This window comes from Temnothorax curvispinosus, unplaced genomic scaffold, assembly GCF_003070985.1.
Source record: "Temnothorax curvispinosus isolate PA1 unplaced genomic scaffold, ASM307098v1 QBEX01009742.1, whole genome shotgun sequence".
Classification (NCBI taxonomy): domain Eukaryota; kingdom Metazoa; phylum Arthropoda; class Insecta; order Hymenoptera; family Formicidae; genus Temnothorax; species Temnothorax curvispinosus.
Window position 1 is genome coordinate 56,302 of NW_020219522.1, and position 26,786 is coordinate 83,087.

At 42.2% G+C, this 26,786-nt stretch overlaps 2 protein-coding genes across 8 annotated transcripts; one reads left to right on the plus strand and one right to left on the minus strand.

Annotated features, from left to right (window-relative positions):
* Positions 1–1,181: 1,181 nt before the first annotated feature.
* On the minus strand, positions 1,182–8,366 carry LOC112459336 (ubiquitin-like-conjugating enzyme ATG10). 4 transcript variants are annotated; one of them, XM_025023377.1, is made up of 6 exons: positions 8,343–8,366; positions 3,850–3,969; positions 3,189–3,429; positions 2,526–2,691; positions 2,255–2,395; positions 1,182–2,171 (listed from the first exon to the last, which is right to left on the minus strand). In XM_025023377.1, exons 2-5 carry the CDS (start codon positions 3,955–3,957, stop codon positions 2,305–2,307), a joined length of 606 nt encoding a protein of 201 aa, XP_024879145.1. In that variant the 5' UTR covers positions 3,958–3,969; positions 8,343–8,366; the 3' UTR covers positions 1,182–2,171; positions 2,255–2,304. The 4 variants fall into 4 exon arrangements, with proteins under 4 accessions (XP_024879145.1, XP_024879146.1, XP_024879143.1 ...); XM_025023378.1 differs by lacking the exon at positions 8,343–8,366 and adding an exon at positions 6,404–7,046 and having other exon boundaries at positions 1,182–2,157; XM_025023375.1 differs by lacking the exon at positions 8,343–8,366 and adding an exon at positions 6,404–7,046.
* LOC112459333 (single-stranded DNA-binding protein 3-like) lies at positions 7,764–26,786 on the plus strand. Of its 4 annotated transcripts, none has more exons than XM_025023373.1 (14): positions 7,764–7,959; positions 9,700–9,772; positions 9,873–9,934; positions 10,021–10,105; positions 10,249–10,290; positions 10,503–10,589; positions 12,719–12,826; positions 13,346–13,420; positions 13,641–13,689; positions 14,396–14,425; positions 15,575–15,786; positions 15,888–16,058; positions 16,232–16,432; positions 17,869–18,468. In XM_025023373.1, the coding sequence occupies exons 1-14, from the start codon at positions 7,904–7,906 to the stop codon at positions 17,875–17,877; spliced, it is 1,260 nt and encodes a 419-aa protein (XP_024879141.1). In that variant the 5' UTR covers positions 7,764–7,903; the 3' UTR covers positions 17,878–18,468. The 4 variants fall into 4 exon arrangements, with proteins under 4 accessions (XP_024879141.1, XP_024879142.1, XP_024879139.1 ...); XM_025023371.1 differs by lacking the exon at positions 17,869–18,468 and adding an exon at positions 22,816–26,786 and having other exon boundaries at positions 7,904–7,959; XM_025023374.1 differs by lacking the exons at positions 12,719–12,826; positions 17,869–18,468 and adding an exon at positions 22,816–26,786.

Consider the following 26,786-nt stretch of genomic DNA (forward strand, 5'->3'; position numbering starts at 1 on the left):
GTTGTGCGCGGAATCGCGAACCGCGACCGATAGCGCGAGCGCGGAGTAATTCGAGCTGGAGCCCGCGCGAGTTCGAAAAGCGCGGGAACGACGGGGAAAAACGGGCCACTCTCTTTCTCTTCGACTCGTCGCGCCTTCGTAGGTGGAGCCAGCGGCCGCTTTCTTGCCCCGATCCGATGGATCACTCTCACTCCGCTGTCTCAAGCTATATTTGTACCTCGAAGCGATGTTACAACAGAGAGAACGAGAGAAAAAGAGAGAGAGAGAGAGAAAATGAATTAACCTTGTATGCGCAACTAATGAATTTTATAATAGCCTAAATTGCCTTGATGATTTCGAATTGAATAGTGTCGAAAAATATTCTTAAAGTTTCCCTACAAATCATCTAAAATATGGGAAAAACATCTGTCAAAGATTATTGAAAGAGAATATCAAAAGTTAATACTGCATAGTCTCGGAACGACCTCTTACGCATCGAAGGATCGAAGAAAAAATAATTCTACGATATTATGCTTAAGAAAAAGAACTATAGATATTCATTTCGCAACAAACATCGTTATCAGGAATCGGAAATTTCACAATGTAAACAGTTTCTCACAATCTCTCATGTTACTCAATATAAATCTACGTTTCACTGATTTACGAAATAGATATAATTGATCTTCGTCCTTGCTTGTAATTTCAAGAAAATTTAACGCATTGCAACTACACTAATTACAATTACAGGATTAATGAGAAGGCTCTCGATGATATAATAAAATATGTACATATATATATATTTATTTATTTTAATACAAGTAGGAATTTCGCAACTAGTGCAAATTAATTAGCTTAGCGAATCGTCGCATTTGTTCAGTAGCTATAAAAGAAAAAGAGATATTTTTTTCTAATATGGCAGTATAAAGTAGAAAATCTCCGATTTTTCAGTTCATAATAACGGAAATATCTAGTCGATATTTCCGAATAACGAACGTCATTTAAGTCCGACAAATGAGAAATTGATGCGTTCCTCGATTCGCGATCCGCGTACAAAAGCTGGGTACTTCGATTATCCTCTCGACGAGAGTATCGAACCATTTAGTTATTGCCCCATTTAGCGCCGAAACGTGGGCTTCCAGCCCTCCCTCCTTTCCCACTTCCGCCGCTGTGAATACAGAATAACCTCGACATTTTTTTTTGTCTTTTTGCGCGAGAACTATCCGAATATTCCGAATGGAGGTCGGACATGAATAACATCGTACATTTGCTATTGTAATTTAGAACGGCACGTGTTTCGTGATACGGACGCTCGTCACACGCACGGGCCGTGTTCGGCGATGGGGGAGGACGGGGCTAACGGGATTATTAATCGCCAAGCGTCCGCCGCGGCGGCGGCGGTGGCTGACGGTGGCTCGGTTGAGAATCGCTGACGCGCGTGCGACGCGAACGCGCGGATGCGAGCGCGAGTCGCGCGAGACGGGAGGAGCGTTGCTTACAATCGGCTGCGTCAACGGTGCCCGACAATATATCCTCGTTCTCTCTCTTTCTCTCCCCTTACATTATTTTTCCTTGCGATACTTCAGAATCGTACTTCCTTTACGTGATTAATCGCGATTAAATCGGTACGATTGCCGTCTCTCGTTCGCGAAGAGCGAAAGAAAAATTAGCGAGAAGCGTGTTAATCGCCTCGCATCCCGGATATCGTTAACGCAGCCGACTGTACGTACTTTTGCGCGCGCGCGTATATGAAAACTGCGCGTTCGTCGAGAACGAATATTCCCGGGGCCGGCCGCACGCAAATGCGTCCTTGTTGCGGACTAATTGCCGCGCGCGCGCGCGCGCGCACGCGGTTGCATTAATTGCGTGCTCTCTTTTCCACGCTCCAACCTCTTTTACCCTCCCGCTTTCCCCTCGCGCGCGGATGCGAAACGTCGCCCAATTGCGAGCAATTTACTCGGTCCGCCGTGGGTCAATGCTAGATCCGCTATGCCGCTGTCGACGCCCGCGGACGGATTCCACTCGAATCGCCGTCGCCATCGAATATCCGTGACTGGAATTATTCGCGTATGCCCGAACGGAGATGAGACCCGGGCTCTTCTCGCATACCGAGGTGATCTCTCCGGCTATGCTTAGGTACCCACATACAGGAAGCGACTTCGAATGACCAGTCGCTGATCACTTGAACGATAATTCTAGGGTCACGAACGTAAAATATGGCTTGTTTTCTCTTTCTTTCAGTAAACACAAAGGATAATATTCGCACATATATATTTACAGGATCTTGGATGTTCGTTGTCCCTTAGAATGCTCGAAACGTCTTAGGCTTCAGTGAGTCAGTTTGAAATATTCCGGATGTATTTTGAGATTTAGGGCCGCGGATGCCACGCAGCTCAGCCAACTAACGAGCTTATTCTTGCTGCAACATTCATCAAGTCCACGATAAACAGGAGAGTTATTCAGAAGGTAAAGTTCCTCCGATTAGCTTTTCTTAAAGTAGCCTTTATTTCTTTTCTTAGTTCTCTTATTACTTAATTACCGCTTCTCACCTCTTCGACATGGTCTGCAGCAACCCCTGCGATAGACACGGATGTAATTGTAGGAATGGCGTGCCGACGATAGGATGAATCGCCTGCGATAATTCCGTGTAATTTAATTTGGAACCGTGAACCGTTTGAGCCTCATTTACGCTCACTGGGTTAATACCGGGGAAATCTAAAAAAAAAGAGACAAAATGAAAAAACGCCCGTCAGATCTCTCACGACAATTGCCGTGATCCTTCCCTCGCTGATGAATACGTGAAAGATAATGAGCGTTAATTATTCCAAACGACATGACGCGTTTCCGCCCCGCCGAAATGCGTTATCGGGATTAATTAATACCGTCCGCATATCTGCGCGAATATTGAAATAGTCGGACACGTTTGCGTTTATAATCAATAAAACGATGCACGCGAGGCAGGGATATGGCACGAATGCACGGTGCCGACAACCGCAAATTTCAGGCTCTGTCTCTATCCCCCTATATCGCCCTATCTAACTTTCGAAATTTTGGAAAGGCACCCCATGCCGCGCCCTTCTCGAAAACAGCTTTCGGTGTACTTTATTCTTTCAAAAGTCTCTTTTTTTTCTACGAGTCCTGCGGCGCGTGGACAGAGATCTTTTTCAAATACATCTCAACTTGCAAGTAGCCGACGCTCCTGAACTAGGTACCTGATTTCCATCCATTGAAGAAGAGCACCGGGACGCTGTAGCTAACAGACCACAGAATGTGATGCTCGATGATGAAAGGCGTTTCGCTCGTGGAGGTGGCTTCGTGCGGGTCTTCTCGAAATTTCACGTGGAACTCCTCGGCATCGTCGTCGTCACCGGTCGATCCGTCCTTTTTCGTAGCCGAGTCGTTCGGTACGAAGCACTTGGCTCTCCTAACTAGATAAGCTTCTCCGGGAATATCCTAGCGTGCATATAAATTGTTAGACGGACGAGAGAAGACGAAAAAGACGCCAAATATCACGCGGTATGCGATAAATGTATAAATGTATCCCTCAATCTCTGGCTCGTGTTTAAGTGGCCAACTCTTGACCACCCCGTCCAAGAAGCTCGTAAATAATATACTACATTTCGAGCATTCAAACGTAGAATTTGTAAATTTTACAACTTAACGTGCAACACATTTTAAAAGACTGCTCAGTTTATTAAATTTTTTTACAAGATTTTATATTTTTGTAGGTTTACAAATAAGCGGCACGCGAATGGATCGCATAATCGTGAGTTTCATCAACAATGTTAATGAAATGATTCAATCTACATATTTTATACGTCGGTTAGCGTGTAATTCGCGCGAGTGAGCGACTCGGCGGTATAAACTGTGTACCTTGTCCCCACGAAGCTCCCATCCATCCGATATCTTGGCTGAAACAACAAGAAACTTCTCTGCATTCTCGAGGAATTCCTCCCATGTAACCGTGCCCGGGCCGTCCATTGGTGCACGAGTCTAAACATCGAGATATATTTTGTCAGATCCATCATTTATATATACGTAACGCATGATAAACAAGCTACAACGGATTTTCCGCAATTATTGTATTTAATATATTGTTTCGCTTTGGTTTCCGAGTTTCGAGAGCCTCTCGGCACCTCGCGATTAATTCTCTACAGTCCCCATTGGTTAACGCCGCCTCGCGCGATTATCTCCGTAGCGTCGCTCGAACGGGCGAGGACAAGGAAAGAGAAAGACAGAGAGAGAAAAAGAGAGAGAGAGAGACAGAAAGCGCGTAACAGAATTATAGAAGATTTCGTTAAATTTTGCGTAGCGACGTCCAAGTTGCGACGTCGATCGCATGATAAAATTGAAAAAGGGGAAGCGGTTCACCCGAGAGAACAGCGTGCCTCCTCCCGCCCCCTCCCTGCCCCTCACCCTTTGCTGCTACCTTCTCGCCAAACTCTCTATCGCGTCAATTGTCGACTATTTCGCGTCGGACATGTCCGCCGACGTTCGGGCGCGATCGAGCGCCTCGCACCTCGCCCCCCTGTCCGTGCCTTCCCCTTTCTCCCCCCTGCGACCTCCTCTACCGCTTCCAGGGACTGTCGACATACGCACGCCGATAGTACTCCGCGATGTGTTACGGCCCCGCGTGTATGTGTGTGTGCGTCGGTCGCGGTCCAATCGGACGCGGAGTCGCAGGCCAGTGCCGTACCGCGCGCGGGCGCCGGAGCTGGAGTTTTGCGCCCTTTTCCACCCTCCTCACCGTCCGTCGTTCCGCGAGGTCCTTTTTGGGACAGCCTCGTCCTTTATTCGACAATGTACCGTCGGCGTGTCGTCGCACGATAGAATTTCTCGCTTGTTTTACGCCTGCGCCTTTATCGCAAATTCGAAGTATCGACCTATCCCAATATCGCGCAGCGCGTTTTTTTTTTTTTCAACAACAACGAGATATTCCATACGAGAAGCTGCGCAGCGGTATGTAACGCTCATACAGCGTTTCATTGACGACGACGACTCGCAAAGATTCTTTCACGAGAAATATCTTGGCGCGCGGAAAACGTCCGCTCGTCCGCTCCGTCAATCCGCTCGGCGGCTCCGCTGGACGAGATAACACGCCTTACCCTGCATGCTAATTTGTTACCGTTAATAACACACGAGACCAATAATGCAATCCCGGCAGGAGATAAAGTATTTTAACTTACTAATTGATTCAGAAATATTGTAAAATATTATAATTATATTCCGTGGCGTAAAACGGAATAATAAAAGCTGTCACATGGGCTAACAAAATCAACATATTCATCTCTAGCGCTACATACATACACACATGATATTTCCCACTGATTTATTTATAATAATATCAGGTAATTTTGCCGTCATTTTTTTTGCAGTAAATATGACTCAGAATTCGAAATCCAGTGAAAGTTCAGTTGACCACTGTTCTTTTAATTACAGTTTGGGGGCGGTATTCACAGTCGGATCTTATTTTAAGACCGTCTTAAGTAATGTCTTAAGTTGCTAATACGGTCATTTGATTGGCTGGACGGAGTCTTAAGGTTGCTTTTGACCAGACTTAAGACGATCTTAGATATAAGATCCGACTATGAATACCGCCGTAGGTATCGACGATTCTGGGTTCGCTCTGCGTAGACAAAGGTATAGAAAGAAATGTATAGAACGCCATTTATATATTTTAGAAAACTTTCTCTGCACAAAGAATGCCGTCAAATAAATCTTGGACAAAAAATATCCTTTAGAATAAACTATAAAGATTTCTCAAACTTTAACTGCGGTGGAAAGTAAAGCAATCAATATTTCGTGGAGTTCAATTCTAATTGTAAGTAGTATGTACAAGCTTAAACGGGCGTCAATATAGACACATTTGTATTTTCTCTTCGATATTCCAAAGTTGCGGCATCGATTTCCGCGGATTCGATTCTCCGCGCGTAAATGATTTATTTTTGATGAATATCTCTGTGAGAACGCGGTAGCAACGACAGCTCGGAGCTCGCACGATCACCCGCGTCGAGAAGATTACTCGTGTAAAAGAAAAAACAAAACGTCAAGGCAATTTTGAGTAAACAATTCTTTCGAGTTACGATCCATATGCGGAACATTTGTTCGTATCGACGATACAGAGAAAATCGTGTGTAATCCGGAGGAAGGCGCGGTTTCGCTCGCCCCCGTCATTTCTCGAGCCACTCGTACTCGTACAGCACTGGCATAACAAACGGCGATGCGCGCGCACCGTTCTCCGCCGGTGCGAGGAACGAGGACGACACGACGATAGCAGCGAGAGAGTAGCGCGGTAGCGAGAGGTGGAGCGAGAGAGGAACGGCGTGAAGGGAGGCGCGAGCGAGCGAGACAGAGCGTAACGAGGGATAGATAGGGAGGTGGGGGGGGAGCAGAGCGCGGCGGGCGGCGGGGATGGGGGACTACACACCGCCGACTCATCTGCGTGTAGTCGTGCAGCGCGTGCGAAATCTACGAGTCACACTTCCGAACTTGCTCGTGTTTACACGACAGTAAGTTCAGCCCGCTCTCCCACTCTTCTCGCTCCGTCCCTCGCGGCCCTCGCGCCTGACGTCCGTGTCGTTCTATCTCTCCCCCGCGCTGTGCCCGTGCCGTCTCTCTGTCAAGCGCGCGCGTTACGGGTGACGCGTACGTGTGCGTGCCGTGCGTATACTCGGCGTGTGTGTGTGTGAAGTTTACGTATCTCCGCGCGCATGTGTATGGTACGTGCGCGCGCACGGAGCACGTATGCGTTATGTACATCGTGCGGCCGCAGTGATACACCGTTCCCGTGTTGCGAGACGCCTGCGATCTGAGCGCGCGCGACAAAGCGAGTTTCGCCGAGGACGAGAGCCGCGTCCGGCGGCGGCAACGACGACGAAGACGAAGACAACGACGACCGGAGGTCCTCGTCCTCGATACGATCCCGGGGGCGATGCGCGGTACGCAGCGGCGAGTCGGGGCGACGGCAGCCGAGTGAGCGTATACGGAGTGAAGTGAGCGACGGTGAGAAGTGAACGGACGACGGCGACGGCCGACGTCGGCGACGAGTGATCGAAGACAATAGGACGCGCGCGAACGGTAAACGCGGATCACGATATACCGAAAAGACGGCGAGGTTGCGTGGAGGTGCGGAGGAACGATGAGAACTTCGACGACGACGGCGGCGGCGGCGGCGGTGATAACGACAGTGGTGGCGACGGCGACGAGGCGCCCCCAACGACGCACCTGAATCGCTGACAATTACGACGGCGACGTCGTGATGCGTCGCACCGTGTCGCTCCAGTACCGCGCAGCAGCAGGCACCTCGCTCCAGTTGTGACGCGACGTGTTCGTGACGTGACGCGACGAAAGCGGGACGGAGAAGACCTTCTTCTTGTCAGTGCGCGAGTGAGACGGAGAGGCAGCGAGGAAGAGAGAGAGAGAGAGGAACAGAAACACCTCCCGCGACTCCTTTCTGCGTGTAGCGAGTGAAACAGAGACGAGGATAGTGAGAGAGACAGAGAGAGACAGACGTAGACCGAAAGAGCGGCGCGCGCGAACGCCAACGAGTGCGCCGGAGTGTGTGTGCGTGTGTGTTGTGTGTACGAGCGTGCACCTTTTCCTCGGGTCGCGTTTCGTTTGACGCGACGTCGCGCGTCGTCGACGTAAGCACGTAAGCACGGCCGAGCGATTACCGTTCGCCGTTTTCGCTCCCGAACGAGCGAGACAGACGCGGCCGCCCGCGGCCGCGGCGGCACACGTACATACGCGCGCGGGGAACGCGCGTAGCTTGAGCGTGCGTGCGTGCGTGCGTGCGTGCGAGCGAGAGAGAGAGAGAGAGTCCCCGATCTCCCGTTCTTTTCACCGCTTCGGCCGTCCAGCGGCGCACGAAGGAACGGCGGCGCACTTGTGTTTACGCTTGAAGCATTGACCGGCCACCACGGCGACCATGTACGCCAAGGGAAAAGGGGCGTCGGTGCCGTCGGACTCTCAGGCGAGAGAAAAGTACGTATCGCATCGCCAGCAAGACGGAAAGAAAGAGAGAGAGAGAGAGCGCGCGAGAGAGGGAGGTGGGGAAAAATAAAAATGATTGGCGTTCCGTCGTGAAAATTCCAACCGGCCATTGATCGCTCGGTATATAACTCCATTTTTCTCGGGCATCCTCCTGACTCCACCTCCCGCGCCCCGCGCGCCCCCAGCTCCCAGCCCCCGGTCCCCGGCCCCCGCTCGCTCCGTCCGCGCGGGCTCTCCCCCTCCCTCTCCCCCTCAACGCTCTCCCACCACCCCCTTCGCCGTCGCCGGTTCTTTTTGCTCCGAGCCGTATCGCATCGCGCGTATATCGCGACCGGAGAACCCGGTTCGTCGGGTTAATCCAGTTTATTACCTACCGACGGCCGATCGGACCGATGAGCCATTCGTTTGTCTTCCCTCTCTCGCTCACCTCTTTGTACGTTTCTCGTTTCGAACGTACGTGACGATGTTTCCTTTCCTCCTTCTCCTCCTCCTCCGGCCGCCACCGCGCCCCCTCCTTTCCCCCTTCCCCCCTCCGCGAGATCGATTCGAGACTTGACGTGCGAAAGGCTCGATCGTCGACACGCGTCATCGCGTGGAGAAAATTCGCGCGAGGTGAAAAATTGGCGAGGGACCCGCGAATCCCTGGACGCGCGCTTTTTCGATTCCCGATCGAACGCCGGGATTTTCAAATGGCGCGAAACGAGCGCCTTCGATATTAAGATTGACAGGGAATTAAATCGCGCTGGATTAGAAAGTTAAGTTGTAATCAATTAGCAAACCGCGATCGATGCCACTCGCTTCGATTAAAAAATGTCCCGGTCAACCGCGCGAAGTTGCCGGCGCATCGATCTCTTTCGTCGTCCGTGGCATTACAATAATTGGGCGATATCTTGATTCTTGAGCTGTCGCGTTCGAGTTTTTAAACTTTCTTTTTCGCGCTCGTATTATCTTCTTCCTTCAAACGTCGGGGATGTACGACCGTCTCGCGTCAGGCGCGGCAAGCGAAACTTGAACGAGCAGCAAACTTTACGTTTTGGTTACGAAATGGTGTCGGGGGCGGTCGTTAACTGGAATTAGCCGGTCATAATTCTCCGACGCGACTGATTATCATAACGTAATTAACTCCAATCCGTTCGATACCTCAACTCTCTTCAGGTCGTGGTTCAAATTGCGACGCGGATCGGAAATTGTGATTCAATCAATCGATCGAGCGATCCATTCCGAGACGCGGACGGGAGAGTCCGGCGCTGCGGAAAAACGAGGATGGAATAAAAGAAAAACGAGATCGACCCGGCCGGGGAAAGATTGTCCAGCCGGGACTCGCGCGTAACCTGCTTTCTCGCGAGAGGCGATTGATCCGCGCGCGCTGTCAGTCAGCGAGGAGCCGCGCTTCCACGCTCCGCTCCGATTCGCGGTTTCCGATTCCCGCGCGCCATGTTTGTATCGCCCGGCCAGGCCGGCTCTTCCCTCCGCGAGATGCACCCAGCCGCGGGGAAAGTCGGCGTTAACAACGCGACGGATTCGTGAGGAAACGCCATTGTCGAGGCGGCTTCGAGTTAAGTACGGGCTTTCTAAAAAAAAAGAGAGAAAGACGGATACCGATCCCTCGCGTTTGCGTAACCTGCCCGTCTTTTCACGTTCCCCGTCGCTATCTTGAAGTTCGTTCTTGTTCTACCGCTCAAAGTTTGCCTCCTCAATTTCGAATGGCTAATGGCTAATGGATTTTTCCAGATTGGCGCTTTACGTGTATGAGTACTTGTTACATGTAGGAGCACAAAAAGCAGCACAAACGTTCCTGTCGGAGGTACAATAATTTTCCTCATTTTTGTAAATTTTTTACATCATTTTTACATCTATATTGCGAAATATTGTTAACTACAATGTGGTTTGCTCTGGTTGTCCAGATTCGATGGGAGAAGAATATCACACTGGGAGAGCCACCTGGGTTTTTGCATTCTTGGTGGTGGTAAGTATGCCTACGTTACCGTTAAAGAAAATATCGCAGGGATGTGATATTCAGTGTGAAATAATTATTATGAAATTTCTTTTCAGTGTCTTTTGGGATCTGTACTGCGCAGCGCCTGAGAGGAGAGATTCTTGTGAACACAGCAGTGAGGCCAAAGCGTTTCATGACTATGTAATTATATTAATAATTGCAATATTCTTTTGTAACTTGCATAAAATTATCGACCACTCAATATCAAAGCGGCAGTTGTTATATTAAATTAAATAGGTGCACAAGCGTTTGCATATTATTTATGGTATTTGTTCTGTTATCAGGGATTCGTGAATAGTGCTTACAACGTCAATGGCATTGCACACGTAAGTTGAAAAATTTATGTCAAACTATTAATATGCATTATTATAAACATACATAGTTGAACTTTTTATTTTAATACATATTTATTTAATACACATGTTAATAATGATTAAGAATCAATGTAATTTGATCTACTTTTTTAACCTTTCTCTCGCAAGACATCCTTTTTCGCAAAGAAGCTTACAAACTAAATAAAATTACAAAATATTTACAGAATGCTGGACCAGCTCCATCTCCAATTGGTCAAATGCCACCAAACGATGGAATGCCTGGTGGTCCCATGCCTCCTGCTTTCTTCCCAGTGAGTTTTTATTTGATAACAACAATCTCTTATCATCATTTGTTTTGATCTTTACTTACAGAATACGTAAAGTGAAAAATTATTTGATTAAATCGGTCGTCACAAAATTGCATTTCAATTGCATTTCGCTTATTACATCTTGTTAAAATATATTTTGATGATTTTAATTAATTAAAAGATTTATTGAATTTCTATTAATGCACTTGTTATAGTGATTACATCTTTTACGAGATAGTTTCAAGTAGGTTTTGCAACAAAAATTACTTTGGAAAGAAGATATTAACGTTTCAAACAAATCTTAAGATAATTTCTTATATTAATCTAATGCGTGTATTTTTACACATTAGATATATGTGTATATGTGTGTGTGTTTCACACACACATAGTCGTGTACCTGTTATCATTGTTATGCATAGTCCTTGTTTAAATTTTACACTTGATTCAAAGCATAATAAGCTGTTTCAAAATAAAAATCGTAACCAAATTTAATGATAGCTTAAAAGATAATAATTTCAATTTATTTACTAGATCAAGAGAAAATAGATAATATCTAAACAAATAATTTGTTAATATTTAACTTAGATTATTATTTAAATATACAATTGTCATAGAAATAGTTTTTAAATAAGATATATAAATAAGTGATAGAACCGATCTTTCTTTTTTTTTTGTTCAAAAAACGAGTTATATGTAAGACATTTTTACATGAGAGATGCATAGTTATTTAATTAAGCATATTTATATATCCCTATATATAATTGATGAATATATACACACACACTAGCCGTAGTCGTGATCAACTTGTTTTGAAACAAGTGTACATTCAAAAGACGTTCTTATGTCATGCTTGTCTATACTGTATATATGTACTTACTTTCTCTCTGCTCTCTATCTAATACTTGTATGTGCGTTCTTGTATCATTTTCACTGTTTCATCTTCTTGGCGCATAAAGCAAATCTAGAAACTCTATGAAGAACAGGATTATATAGATGTTAGAATACATTTAGAGCACAATATTGTGGTACAGTAAGCATATAATGACGAGTATATTGCTTTGTGCTGGTCATGCCACAGTAGTATATGTAAAATATTACAGGTACAGACATTATTGTTTTATTCATCTTATGCAAACGTTTGTTTGCAATATACAAATTTCAACATTTTCCTTGATTACATAGCCAGCCAAAGTTATACTCTCTAGAATGTATGGGACAACTAACATGGAAGCCTGCTTAGAATGTAGTCTAGTTTTTTTTCACAAATCTACAACTTCTTTACATTATTTAACAAACGTTAATTTCATGGATATTAATTATGTATTATATGATTAATTATACAATTTATGAAAAAATTAAAATAATTTTTGAATATAAGATATGTGTGTAAATATATATATATATATATATAATTCTATAATTTTATGATTTAATGGTCGTACATTTGTTGAAGTTGCAATTACATAGAAGATAAAAATTTTTGATCTTTTTTGTTAGTATTTGATTAATATTTTATTTGTTTTTTTTTTTTTTATAACGATATAAATATATCTCATACAATTGATAACGTTTGAGTCAACTATTTATTACATTTATAAAAAAGATAAAAATAGTGTAAAAATATAACATACATGTGGAAACAAGAAAATGAAAAAAAAAATCATGCATCTATTGCTTGTCAAAGTAGTCGTCCCCTACTAGATTAGACAAAGATAATATGCTACACAATATATAAGCGATTCAGTTTGTTTCTAGATCTCTCTACATACATAGGTATCCTGTAATGCTTAGGAGTCATCATATCTTTCCAACGAAGTCGTTTTACGTTCTATAACGCTGTACATTTTATAATTAATTAGCATCTTTTCATACTCTTGTATGTCTCGTTTCACAGTTTAATGTTAAAAGCGATTTTGCATATAGGTTGTAATTATGAAAAGAAAGTGTGCAATGACAGGACACTGAAACGTCATTAGAACGATTTTTTTCTAATTACAACTTTCTTCCGGACTTAACTTAAGATGCTGAGACCGATCATAGTATTAACACAATCATCCCCGAAGCCTTCTAGTCTAGCTGTTGCCTGGATCGCAGTGTTGCTACATGTCTGTCGTTTGCGTTGCTTGTTGCAGAACAACTCGACAATGCGACCATCTCCGCCCACACACCCCTCATCACAGCCATCCCCCCAGCACCCCCAGCCACCCCCGCCCCCACACTCGCAGATGATGTCCACTCAGGTAAGCCTCATTCAACACATACACTCTCACTCATGAAGAATCACTTGTTCCGCTGTGTCATCGCACCACATCATGGTATAACCGAAATTCATAATCATATCGTTACAATTGCTATAATTGTTTTTCTTCGTGATGTCCTTTGTGATTTTGTCTTTATACAGATGTCCCTCATGACTTTGTCTTTACACTAGTACAGGATTTATCAAAAAAAGTTCTGCGATAGTTTATATTTATATTATACGATAAATGAATCTTATCTGCAGTTTGCGCTTAGGAACGTTGTGTAATGATATAACCAACTAATGTGCTGCGATGAACTTGAAATGCATTTTTTATGGCCTATCATCTCATGGATTGCTTATTGTGGCTGCCTGATATTTATACTATATCTAGTCAATTCTGTGTATAGTAATCATGATTGACACTTTATTGATACTTAATTATACTTTCAAATTATGACTTGAGATTAATACATTTCATTATATGATCAATTTGATGAACGTTTGCTTTCTGTTACAGTTTATGGGCCCCAGATATCCAGCAGGACCACGACCTGGAGTACGTATGCCACAAATGGGAAATGACTTTAACGGAGTAAGTATGAAAATTTAATTCATTTTCATATATTACGATTAGCGCTTGGATAGATTTTTATTAACATCGAAAATATCTTGTTTAAATAAATAAATAAGATAATATGTAACGTTGCCACATATTTATATTTATTCATGATTTTAATTCTTAAATATTTATATATATTTAAATATATACGAGTTGTAGATGTTATTATAAATTTACATTATTTTTTCCACAGCCACCAGGACAACCAATGATGCCAAATAGTATGGATCCTACCAGGCAAGGTAAGAGATCATTTATATATGTCAGTATTATATTACTTTTTTCTGGCATTGACGAGAGTTGCGAGAGAAGAATGGCATAGACGCATGCGTACCAAAAACCACACAGCAATAAACGAATAAGTAATATTTTAAATTGGATTGGATTGCTGTGATGTGGAGTGGATTGGTTTTTGAATTGTCTAGTTACAAGCAGTGGTGTAGTTTGCGTTCGATTGTTACTGCTAGATATTCAGTCTTGTGTACTTAGTATGTAAGTATGTATTTTAATGGTTCTTTTTATCAAATATTTTATTTGATATGCTTTTTTTATTTTTCTTTATAAATAATTTATGTCGTTACATATGTATTTTTCAGGATATTCTATTACCTCACAGATTAGATTTGAAAAATGCAGTTAAAGATATTGTGTTCTTAAAGTATTATGAGTTAATTAATATTTTAGTATGAAAATATTACAGATCTTTATGTAATAGATAAAATGGCTTGACTCTCGATACATTTATATGATTTAATTAAACACATAGCTGTCAACATGATTTGTCCCAGTGTTCAAGAATAACTTTCAATAAATTCTTATAAGTTGCGGTAGTTATAAATTCAAAAATCACTTTATTTCTGCTATACCACTGCAAAATAACTAGGCTTTACCACCATGAACCCGACCTTACCTACCTGCCGTACTAATGTGTGCTCTTGTGTTCCTCAGGCGAAGCTGGAGAATTTGTAGGGTGGCAAGGTAGGAAGCAACCCAAATCACACTCACATGACTTAGTCAAGCCTAACTTTTATTTTTTTTTCTCCTCCTTGCCTTTAATTTTTTTTATTTCCATTTTTCATAAAGATAATTGCACCGGCTTTGCTCTTTTGTAAAATGATTTGCTCATCCGAACTAGCATCCAGCATGACAATCGCAATTGAGTATATTAGACGTGTATATTTAGTTATGTGTATAACAAATAATACTCTTACATAGTTTACAAGAAATTCGTTTGGCACAATATACAATAACTCTATAATACTTTGTTCCATGTTTAAGAAATATTTCTGCCAATGTATGTGTGCAAAATATTACCTTGGAGTTAAAAATATTCACATACATGTGTACGTTAATTGTATATGTAAATGCATCATTCTTGCGATATTTTTTGGAAAAAAGATGGGTATTTTTAAATTAATAAAAAAATATTTATATCTGTTATTATATTATAACAAGCTTACATTTAATATTAATTTAAAAGTTTTTGCGCATTATGAGACATGCTACATGCAGATGGAAAAGATAGGCTGATCATGTTTGTGTTTAACAAATATATTTTTAGAACATTAATTGTCAATATCATGTTACGTTGTGTCATGTTACAAAAAATGATATTTAATTATGATCTATGGGTATCACATACAATATGCCATCGCATAAAGCAAGAAGTCGCTTTTAATGGAATTAGATCTTTTGAGAATTTTTAATAACCACAGTTGACGGAAATTATTTTTATTTTTTTTTATATTTGAATGTATAATTTAAGTAATAATTGTTCGCTATTTAGTATCATGTTGTTTCTATCTTTAGCATGAGCTTTTTACTATGTTAATTTGTGTGGTGACAGTTGCTTGACCGGCATGTCATCCACCGGCTTCACCTCGAACTCGACTTTTGCAAAGCATGACTCTCAATTTTCGGCACTTTGAGCCCGCACTTAATGTTATATCGCACATAGAGCGCAATCTTATACACAAGTTACTTTATCTTAGTGTTTACATATCCACGATTTTTATCGTTTAGTCCACAAAATCGTAATTAGCAATTAGCATTAACATAGAACTAGAACAAACGTTAACAGTCCTGTATTTAACGATCGAATTTACCAAACTTTATTTTCTATCATAGGTCCACCAGGAATGAACCCAATGAACCCGAGAATGAATCCGCCGCGAGGACCAGGGATGGGACCGATGGGTCCTGGAAGTTACGGTCCAGGCATGAGAGGTCCACCGCCCAATAGTACTTTGGGTCCAGGTGGACCAGGAGGTCCTGGAATGCCACCAATGAGTATGGCCGCTCCAGGTGGTAGACAACAGTGGCAACCCAACACATCTACGGTATGGATAAATATGCAACCTTTATCTCTTAATATACACTTCTAATAATCCTATTTTAATATAATACGAATACAAGTATCTAACATTTCTTTGTGATACAGCCAATGAATTATTCGTCGTCATCGCCGGGCAACTACGGAGGGCCGCCTGGATCAACGGGTCCGCCAGGACCTGGTACACCTATTATGCCTAGCCCACAGGATAGCAGCAATAGCGGAGGAGAAAATATGTATACCATGATGAAGCCTGTACCTGGGGGAAATATGCCGGGTGTAAGTGATTAAATAATAATGCAACTATTTATTATATTTTCCGTTACGTTCAATTATTCTCCTTTAATAAGCTATAGCTTTTGATTAAATTGTTTTATGATCGCAAGTGATTAATGTCCAAAGCACTTACGTATATTATGTGCAAACGAGATGATGTTATAAACACATTTTAGGACTTTCCAATGAGCGGTGGACCTGAAGGCGGTCCAATGGGACCCATGGGTCCTAATACAATGGGTCCGGTTCTAAACGGTGATGGTCTCGACGGAATGAAAAACAGTCCAGCGAACGGTGGCCCTGGAACACCACGGGAAGATAGCGGCAGCGGAATGGGTGATTATAATCTGGGTGGATTCGGAGCTCCTGGAGAGAATGTAAGTATGCACAAGTTGTACAACAACTTTTTCTAATGGTCACTCGACGTGTTGTTGTGGATTTGTATGTCATCGTTTTACCTAAATCACCTCTCTTATTCATCGCCTTTGTATATTAATGATCAAATTTTCAAAAATTTAAATTATTATCTCTTTATATTATCATTTTTATGGCATACGGATCCATGTTACAACTTATTGCCCTTCTAATCATCTCAATTAACAGCCACAAGCGCTTCTATCAGTACGGCGGATATTCACGTATTTGCTAAAGTAATATGGGTTCAGTCTCGTTCAAGGGATTTATCCTCAGCCTCGCTCCAACAGGCTTGTTAATGCTTTCTTACAGAGTATCATTTATCCCTATAAATTTCTCAGAAGGTGTTCTGTTTAATCACGCGTCACATGGTATTTTGGTAAATTTAATCAGCGTCATTTGGTCGCATCTAATATTTGTCATAACCATATTCGCTGAAATTGCGTCTAACTACTATCACACTAACAATACGTCTAACGATGCAGTTATGAAGCGGGCAGAAAGATAACGAGACTTGATATCACATGTTAATAATTGTAACATATGTCTTATTTTGTATATAAATTTGGATAATCATCGAATTGCAAACGAGATTAATATAATTATGTAAAATATACTTCTCTCTCTCTCTCTCTCTCCGATTAATATAATATTACGTTTAATCAAATTATACATTATTCAGAACTTTATTCAGAAGTGTTTTATTATTTATATTGATTTTATAAAAAGTAATTTATACTTATTTATATAATTGTCTCATCTTCTTTCTGCGTGTTTTATAAAATGAAATATCAAATTACTTTCGTGCGACAAGTAATCGAACTTTTGATTCAATCGCGTACACGATTTTACATGCTAATCTTATATGTTGTTATATGAGATTATCAATAGGATATGACAAGGAACAGTCACGACGCTTTCGTCTTCGATTTTGTTGAAACTTTGGCGATTTGTCCGATAATTGAAAATGGTCGACAAAATTTGTGTAAAAGAAAATTTGTACTTATGAAGAATCAGCTCTCTCGATGTCTATATCTAAAATAATATTTGTAAACTTATTTAAACATTGTTTTTTTTTTAATTATTAAATAACTGTAGAGTTTACATATATTAAATTTTATATACGTAATTTATATTACCATTCCAACTCAAATTGACGCTCTAATTAAAACATTATTTTTAAACATTGTTTTTATTGTACGCACGTGTGATTTCGTCTTCTAAACGGAAACTTTTATGAGTAACAAAGAAATATGTATCTTTAATCTTCAGTTATCTTGCATAATCCGTAAAGTTTTGTCGTAATCTGGAAACGACGGCGTCGCGGACGTTCCTTGCGAGCCTTGCGAAGAGAGTTATCAGTAATCACGTACGTGCACCTTCTCTGTATTCTCGACAGTTTTTTTAAAAAATCAAGTCGCCTTGGAGCCAGCCCCGAGTTCGTAGATGCCGTAGACTCCGCACGTGGTGTTCTGGTTATATACATGTAATGCGGAAAAGCATCGTACGCGGATTCGCTGCGTATTCACGTGTTTCATGGTGCGTTCCGGCTAGTTTCGCTATAGTCCGGCACTTGTAGTTTCGCCAGTGGTTCGAGCTCGTAGCAAGTCAGAGTGAAAAAGAAAAGAAAAGTAATGATACTCGTGTTAAACGCAGCGTAACGTGCGGCCGTTATCGATTGCTCCTGCTCGATTAGGATTAGCACTTAAGCGCTCATTAATTGAAATGCTATCACTAAATGGCGCAGATACTTGAACAACGATTATTCTTACACGTGCGCCTCGCCGTGTATAGGAATACGATATGTATGCTTTCTCTAAATACTCAAAAGGTTGCAAGACTAGATATATTGATTTTTTTAATTCTTTTTTTTTACGTTATGATTATACCAGGGATTGAAAACGGTATAAAAAGTAGCGGCTATTTATGTCGGTATATTTAGGTTTTATAATTGAAATATATAATTAAAATATATATTAAATAAAACATATAATATATAATAACCAAAATAAAAATCAGTTAGTATAAATAATATCGTTATACATAGCTTTTTGATATTATAACGGTATTATTACTATTATTATATTATATGTTTAAAGAATACTGCTAATACATAAATATTTAACTGATACTTTTTTCTTCTATAACATAAAGATTCTTCGCTGTTTTGGTTGTATACCGCGTTTGACGTAGAATGATATAATTAAAGATATTTATCATTGCGATTTTATAATGAGTGTATACACGGTACCGAAACATTTGCTAGAAAAATTATTTCGCTCTTCAGTCCCTGGGATTATGCCTATAACTTACTACGGAAGCTAGTTAATATTTACTTAAGATTTGTCAGATTATTTTCTATTATTTATATTTATTTGACAATTATACATAGGTCGTAAGTAAAGGTGCCTGAAAAATCACGTGAAGATTGTTACATAATACACGAAAGTACATATACACACTCGTACACATACATACGATAGGATATACGTATATAACTATCCGCTACTGTGATTACTGATCGCATACTTATTAATCAATTTTTACACCTTTGTTCTCTTTTTTTATTCTCGTTTGAACACACCATTCTAAGTTGTACTAATGTTTTATCTGTTCTTTATTGCATTATACAGTTAGCGATATAAACTGTAAACGATTTTACGGTAGGTGAGGATTTCTCCGATAGGGGATATTCCACGCGGTCTCTTTACATCCACGTGAATCTTTAGCAGTTTCAACTTTCACACATCTTGCAATAACGATCCCGAGACTCTAATAAGGTGAACAGTCTAAGCTCGTACAAGCTCGGACCGGATCCTTCCAACTATTTGCTCACAGTCTGTTCCTGATACTCGGAGCAGGCGTTCTGTTTTTGCAGCTGTCATTAACATTTGCGAATGGAAATTGATATATTGTACGTACGTCTCAGTTACGAGATACACGCGATTACCATTTCTTGCTCGCGGAGCAAAGTCGACACGAACGCGTAAAAGACGATCAACGGATTAACAATGATTTTGATTGAGGGAAGCTCGCGCGTTACTCTGTAGAAGACTCCGATAGCTAGTTCGCATTCTAAATCGGAATGTTCAAATTCTCGGGATGATTAGATTAATCTACCGCGAAGTCGCGTTGTGCTTCTAATCGCTCTCTCGTGAAGTCCGCGCATATCGACCGTGCGGTAATATAAATGAGTTAAATTAATTAGAGTCGTTCCTATTTAAATCCGTGCGGAATCAGTCAACGCGCGTCTCGTGACCCGCTAGTGCTTAGTTTCGCCGTCGTTTCTCGTGCAAAGTATGTAAAGCTCGCTCACTTGCTCAATTTTTAGCGTCACCGTCGTAGGACGAAAGGTGGAATCTCTTTTAAAGGCAAAACTCTTTGTCTACATACTTTTAATTGTTGCGCTTTGGTGCGACTCGAGCAACGATGCTGATTCATGTAAATCGATCGTAGCTTTCACCGGTAGCCGATTGACATATTGTACAACGGTAGAGGCGGATCTCTCAGCGAAGTAGTTCGACAGCTTACGCGGTATTGCGAGGCGAATGGTTTTACTGCAGGTAGCTTAAACGAAGTACTTGAAAGAGACCGAGAGGTATATAAGAGAGATATATATTATATATATGTATAATTGTACATACATATAATATATATGTATAAATATATATATATGCAAACGTTAATATTTTTGTATGAATATAAGATACGTAGACATGCGAGTACTGAACCTTAGAGAGCGAGTATAGATAGAGAAACGGAAGATAAAATGCGATGAGGGTGAAAAGCGAGAGATTTCCCGGAATCCATCCGTCCGCATTGATTATAGGTCAGTACTGGACTATACTGTGCTGCTATTAGTTATGTTTAAATTAACTTATAGTGCCGAGACATCGATGGAATTTTATGTAAAAAAAAGAGAAAGTAAAAAAAATACACGGAGAGAATGCGGGTGAGAGGGAGAGAGAGAGAGAGAAAAGAGGAGTGAATGTGCGTATGCGCAAGTGCATGCTCTGGGACCAAACGGCAAGACGCTGCAAGTTTTATTTATTTATTTATTGTCCCGTTGTGAAAGCTCGTTTTTTTTTTACAAAAAAGCCTTGCTGCGAACGTTCTTGGGCGTTCTTTTAACGCTTCTCATTTCGGTTTGGGATCGTGAATTAACAGACTGATCGTTTATGAAAAGACGGTGTTTTACTTTACACCATTTACACCATTTATACATATATTGTCGCAAAATGTGCGTGAATACACAGCACAGGTGATAAATGAGCTGATAAACATCGCGAGGATAAAATTCATGAATTTATTAATTATTTGATAAAGTTGCGACCGCGAATAGTCGCGCGAACGACATGGTGGCGGGTTTAATCTTGTAATTAAAGCTTGTCACTTGAACTAATCGGAATTGTTTGCCCGCCTGTCACGAGAGATATTGCAGGATAGCCTTCGCAGAGCGCACAGATTGCCGATATCCCGGATATTCTTGCCGTCTTGCCGTTAAGCCCATACGTCAAACGGAGAAAAGAAAGTACACGCGCGCTTGTGGAATCGCATAATCTTTTCTTTTTAATGCGAGGACGTACAACACGAGTCAATGAGTGAAGAAAAAGCTCGGCTAAGCGGCGCATTGAGGGTACGAAGCTCGAACGCAAACTCGTATATGACGAAATTGTCGGTGTTGCGACGCTGATTTCCACGACAGTCAGTTTTTTTTTTTTTTTTCGAACGGGAGCAACGTCGACCTCCGGCGACGTTGTGCTTCGTTCATCGACGAAATAATAAATTTAGAGACTCGCGAACGGACGGGGGCGCGGTTTGGTACCCTTAATGCCAATTTACTTGATATACTCCTCGTTGTAAGCCGAATCTATCGCTGAATGATAACATAATTAATATATGCCTATAAGCCAGGCGAGATCGAGACAATAAATGTAATCCTGTTACACTGAGATTATTGCGTTTTTCTTTTTTATTTACGATTCAATCCGAGGGGTGCTGGCTATCATCGTATTTATATATAACTATCCGTCTCCGTGTATTTGCACTTGTGCTAATCACACAACACACATCACTTGTGTTTCACTCGTCGCTTTGTTCGTTCCATCCGTCCGATTAGCGCGATCAGTGTGTCTCTACTCTTAACGTAAATCGCTGATTCTGTGCCAACTCACAGAATCTCGCTGTTGTTTCGACACACTGATCTCCGCTAAATCGAACGTTGCACCCACTATCGCTGGCGGCTGTGGAACACATTGTCATGATCGATGTTGCACTCTCGTTTAACGTTTCTCGAGTTTCTTCTCGTATTCACGTTGCGTATGAAATACGTAAAACCGGACTAGAGCAGAACAGATAGCTGTATATAGTACTAGCCTGTACTGACCTGTAGCACATGGATGCGTCAGCGCAAAGCGTATCGATGGATTGCGAGATCGAGACACGGAAAAAAAAAATTAATGCGGAGACAAAAATTCCGAAAGGGCGGAAAAGTCTTCCGCTAAAAAAAGGGGGAAAAACATAAGTGTGTGAAGGACGACACGTCGAGTTTCTCTAGAGTACCTTTTTTTTCACTATACTATACTGTCGTTTGTAGTCGATGAGGTGTGCGTGCGTGGGGGGCAGGCGACGATAATGAATTTTTTCGTTGTGTTTAATTATTGTTATTATTATTATTATCATCATCACATCATCATTATTAATATTATTATTGTTATTATTCTTGCTGTATTATGTTCGGCTCGACACGGGCTTCACTATCTTACGTAACGTCCATGTGTTGTGGGTCAGAGCACCCTTAAGCAAACAAATACCTCAAGCCTCAACTTTTCTTCCGGTTCCCGACAACGAGACCGACACCTTCCCAAGTGTCCTGTCCCACGGAGTTTTTCGTTTCACGAGCCCGGCCCCTTCACGACGCACCGCCATCACGTTGCGCTTTTAAAAGCGTTTTATTCACCGGCCAGCGTTTTCGCACACGGGGGTGAAGACGGATCTTATTTCGCGGGACTCCTCGGTTCCGTCGACCGTCGTGGCTCCCGCGAGTCGCGAGGACGCACGGTACGTTTTCTCTGGGAAGAAATTACTGGGCAGATTCTCCTGGCATACGCGTTTCTCACACGCGCGACAACGAGAGGGAAATATCCAGCTGGACATTTTACCATTTTCGACGGTTACGAAAACTGGAGCTTTCCTTATCCCTTTACCGAAATTCCGACGCGCGATTACCGAGAGTCCCGCGAATCTCGCTGGTGAAAGACGCTGCGCGCGGAAAGAAACTTGGGCAAGGTTGATGGGCTTGCCTGATCGTTTACGTGTAACCGGCCTGGTGTTGGTTGATTCGCAGGATCAGACCGAGTCGGCGGCCATCCTGAAGATCAAGGAGAGCATGCAGGAGGAAGCGAAGAGGTTTGAGAAGGACTCAGACCACCCCGATTATTTCATACAATAACTCTTCACGAGTCGTTGGACCCCGAGACCAAATTAACAATATAAGAGATAAACGCAATCGATTTCCTTTCTCCCTTTAGTCCGAGAACTATCTCCATCCCTCTCCCTCTTTCCCCTTTTTCCCCCCGTCTCTCCACCGTGAAATCACTCTCCCGCCTCGTACGTTTCCTCTCCCATTTATCCCTTTCTCAGATGAAACCTTTGCTGCACCTCACCATGTATAAGATCTTCCTCTCCTCTCTTCTTTCCGAGCCGTCGAACGGCGTAGATCGATCTCCGTGAGGAAGGGCGCAAGAGACCCCTCCTGCACGCATTGGCGACCCATCCTTTTTGTCGCGCGCTGCTGCAAGGGAGGACCACACGATGTCAGGACGGGAGTGACCGAGACAGACAGAGAGAAAGAGAGCATCGATTTCCGCGCGACTCTCACATCGACCGACGTTCTCGCACAGCGATGTTGTTACAGTATCGAACATTGATAGTTGTTATCATGGTATGGTATATGGAGTGGATACGTCATTCTGAGCGAACGAGTAAGCTCACTTGAAACCTCCCGCGACGTGCCGCTCTCGCGAGCCAATCGAACGCGTTATCGGATGTTCGTCTAATTATCGTTTCTTTCTTTTTTTCTGCATTTCCTATACGAGATGAATATTTCTCGAACTTTAACAGCTGAAAATCGCATTTACCGTATTCCGTTATTCGTTCGCTTAGCGTACGTCCACCCTTAGGCTGCGACCGCGAACATTGTTCCAGTATCTTACTTAATACATGACGAAAAGAGAGAGAGAGAAAGAGAGAGAGTGTGCGTGTGTGTGATAGTATTACATTAGCGTAAGGATTAAACTTCTGAAATTTTTACGATCAGGTTCACGGTCGTTTCTAGGATAAGCCCGCGGAATTTTCTAAATGATGTTCTCGATCGCAGTCGTCATCCGTTCCGTGCAACAATCTCCGTTGAGATCTTTGTTATACAGCCAAGTTTGTGCAATGAAGGATCGGTCGCCCAACTCAACTATGATTAACTCTTCCTCTATAGCTTCGATCCGATTGTAATTTGGAAAGAGTCAGACCATAGTCTGATCATAGCCAATGAAACTGTGAAAAATCTATCGTTAATTAAAGTCTGATTCGAGGGTTCTCCTCAACTATCCAATCCGCTACAAGTGACCGCTGACTGCGCCCTCGACATCGTCGAGTTAACATCGTCACCGTCGCATCGATGGAGGTCGCTCGTACAAAGTGGTCCAGGTTACTGATCATCGTCGTAGAGCGCAAGAACAAGGAGGGCGTTCACGTGCGACATGGGCCACGTAGAGGGATTGACCGACCGAAAAAAGGAAAATAAAAAAAAAAGAAAAAGAAAAGGACACTTTGTTATATAACCACGAATACGTAAAGTCAGCAGTGGCGCGATAAGATGCTTACGACCGCGAGGATAAGAGCTGCGTCGCCCGAATGTGGGAAATCTTTGATATTCACGATCGAGGACCAAATTCATTTCCACCGTACGATAAATATGCGTTTATCTCGCCACGAATGATACGAACAGGTTTACGGTGGAAGGAAGGGTGCTCAATCTACCTGTAGCCGGTTACAAAGTATTCTGCTTTTTCTGCTACTTTTCCGCGATTCTGCGTTCCGCGATGATCAGTTGTGGTCGGTGACGTTTCATCATATCGCACCGTTTAATATGTAATTTCGTGTTCTTTCACAAAAAACCGAACTTGGCTATTCGTGGAAGTTAGACGCTTCTTCACGAATTCCTTTACGCTGCTGAAAAAGGATTAATGCACCGTGACTAATTGTGTGATTTATAAGATATATATTAAAATTTCAATCTAGCACGTTTAATCTTTATCTTCACAGATCGTAAGAGATGACTGAATTATACATATATTGTCATTGAATAATTATTTTCTAATTATTAAGCATATTGTGATATATTGTCGCTCTTCGTGAGAGAGTTGTCATTCTTTCGCGAGTAGTTCAATTTCGATTTATTTAAGCGCAGTCCTTGCATGATAGATATTATTTTACAATTATTATTCAATAATATAAATTATTCTATTATTCTATTGATGCATAGAGACTGCCTAAACCTTGGTCATCAAGTATTTACGATTTGTGAAAAACACGCATATCTAATGACTAAATTAATGAAAATATTCACATGCTGAGAAAATGATTACCTGACCCATGTGCTTTGTGACCGGTCATGAATGATTGTTAGGGGATCTCTGTTGTTAACGATTTTAATAGACAGTGAGTTGAGCGCGGCGTTTTTCAATAATTCCAACTCGTGAGAATCATATGCCGTACATGAAAGAAATTGCTGTTAGATTTTACATACGATGCGTTTTCCACTTAAAACCGACATTTCGTTTTGCTTTGAGGATGTCCCATTGACCCAGATATCTGAAACATTGAAAAAATACGCCGGTTGAATTTCGCTCCTGTATCATCGATCATCAATTATATACGTTTGTAACAGACTCGTTTCAAGAGCATCGTCCCCTTCATAAAATCAAATCGCATCCAGTAATCCGTCGATAAATTACAGATTAATTTAGCACACAGGTAATTATTATTATTTCTTTTTTTCGGAGGAGATAAGAGAAAAAAAATGGTAATCTCGATCGCTCTCTCTCTAGCGTTGAATTCAGGATATCTTACATAGGTATTTTGTATAAAGAATAGAATATGCGAGTTCCATAAGAAGTTTTTCTGCGGATCTTCTCCCTGGGCGTTTAATCCGTTTAGTCTGTTCTTTTTGGATGCGGCCTTCTACGCTTTTCCTCTTCCTTTTTTCTCTTTCCAAAGCGTAAACATATAGTTGCTTCGTTTTAAGTGCAGAAAGCGTGAAAAGGGCCGCAGCGAATAAGAACAGATCTAAATGATGATGAATCGAGATGTATCGCGACGGAGGAGGATATTGATAATTTCATTGTCGAGTTACTTTGGTCCAGTCGGACGAGATGCTGACGGATCACCGCAATCCCTAGATGGGAGTTGCGCCTTATGTTACATACGTCCTTGTATATGTATATTGCTAAGTTCTTAAATGTATGTATTCGGACTCAATCATTATCTCGTCCCTCTTGCATTCCTTATTTAAGAAAACGTATTTCGGCAGCGACACGAGCGGACGAGTGTGTAAAAAAGAAAGAGAGAAAGATAGAAAAAAAGAATTTCTTTCCCCGAGGAAAGGCGCGTTTAACTCTTTCACTATTTTAAACGAGAGTGAGTTATTTAAGTCACGACGTACAGACGTGGCATTTCTCTTTTGTGACGGGTCTTCTCGCGAGACCGAATGAAGAATCGAGACGCCGCCAGTGAGAGAGTTGAAAGCGGAATTCGAGATAGTGATCGAGCCCCCGTTTATTAGTTTTACACATTCGCGATCGAGAGGGACCGATCCGATATCGATCGCGACCGAAGGGCATGAAGAAAGAGAAACTTAGGTATTATAAAATCGAGTCGCGCGCGCACACACAGTTCTTCGCGGATCAGCCGGAGAAACCGGAGCGGGCAGGAGCTTGATCGACGCGTGGTCGACGATTCGTCGAGAGGGGCGACTTCTTCGACGGGGGCGCGCGCCCGCATATTCGGAGCGGCGTCCACCCTCCCCATCCACCCTCGCGTCCGGGCCCCCCTTCTCCTCCTTGTAATTAATTTACACACGCGTCGTAATCATTATAACACACGCGTTCACACACGGGCTGTAAAACTCGCGCGGCAGACCTCACGCATTCTACGGATTCACGCATGATCTATCGACATAATTATAGAAATACCTACTACGAGTATAGTATTCAGTAGCGTAAAATAATAAAGTAATTAAATAAATGTCATCTGTATATCCTA

Bases quoted from the DNA above. Each gene is read 5' to 3' on its own strand.
- LOC112459333 (XM_025023371.1), top strand. From the start codon at position 7,904: ATGTACGCCAAGGGAAAAGGGGCGTCGGTGCCGTCGGACTCTCAGGCG. The intron at 9,773-9,872 runs GTACAATAATTT...CTGGTTGTCCAG, and splicing joins CACAAACGTTCCTGTCGGAG to ATTCGATGGGAGAAGAATAT. The intron at 10,106-10,248 runs GTAATTATATTA...TTCTGTTATCAG, and splicing joins CCAAAGCGTTTCATGACTAT to GGATTCGTGAATAGTGCTTA.
- LOC112459336 (XM_025023377.1), bottom strand. From the start codon at position 3,957: ATGGACGGCCCGGGCACGGTTACATGGGAGGAATTCCTCGAGAATGCA. The intron at 3,430-3,849 runs GTACACAGTTTA...TATGCACGCTAG, and splicing joins GGGAGCTTCGTGGGGACAAG to GATATTCCCGGAGAAGCTTA. The intron at 2,396-2,525 runs GTGAGAAGCGGT...TGAATGTTGCAG, and splicing joins CTGCAGACCATGTCGAAGAG to CAAGAATAAGCTCGTTAGTT.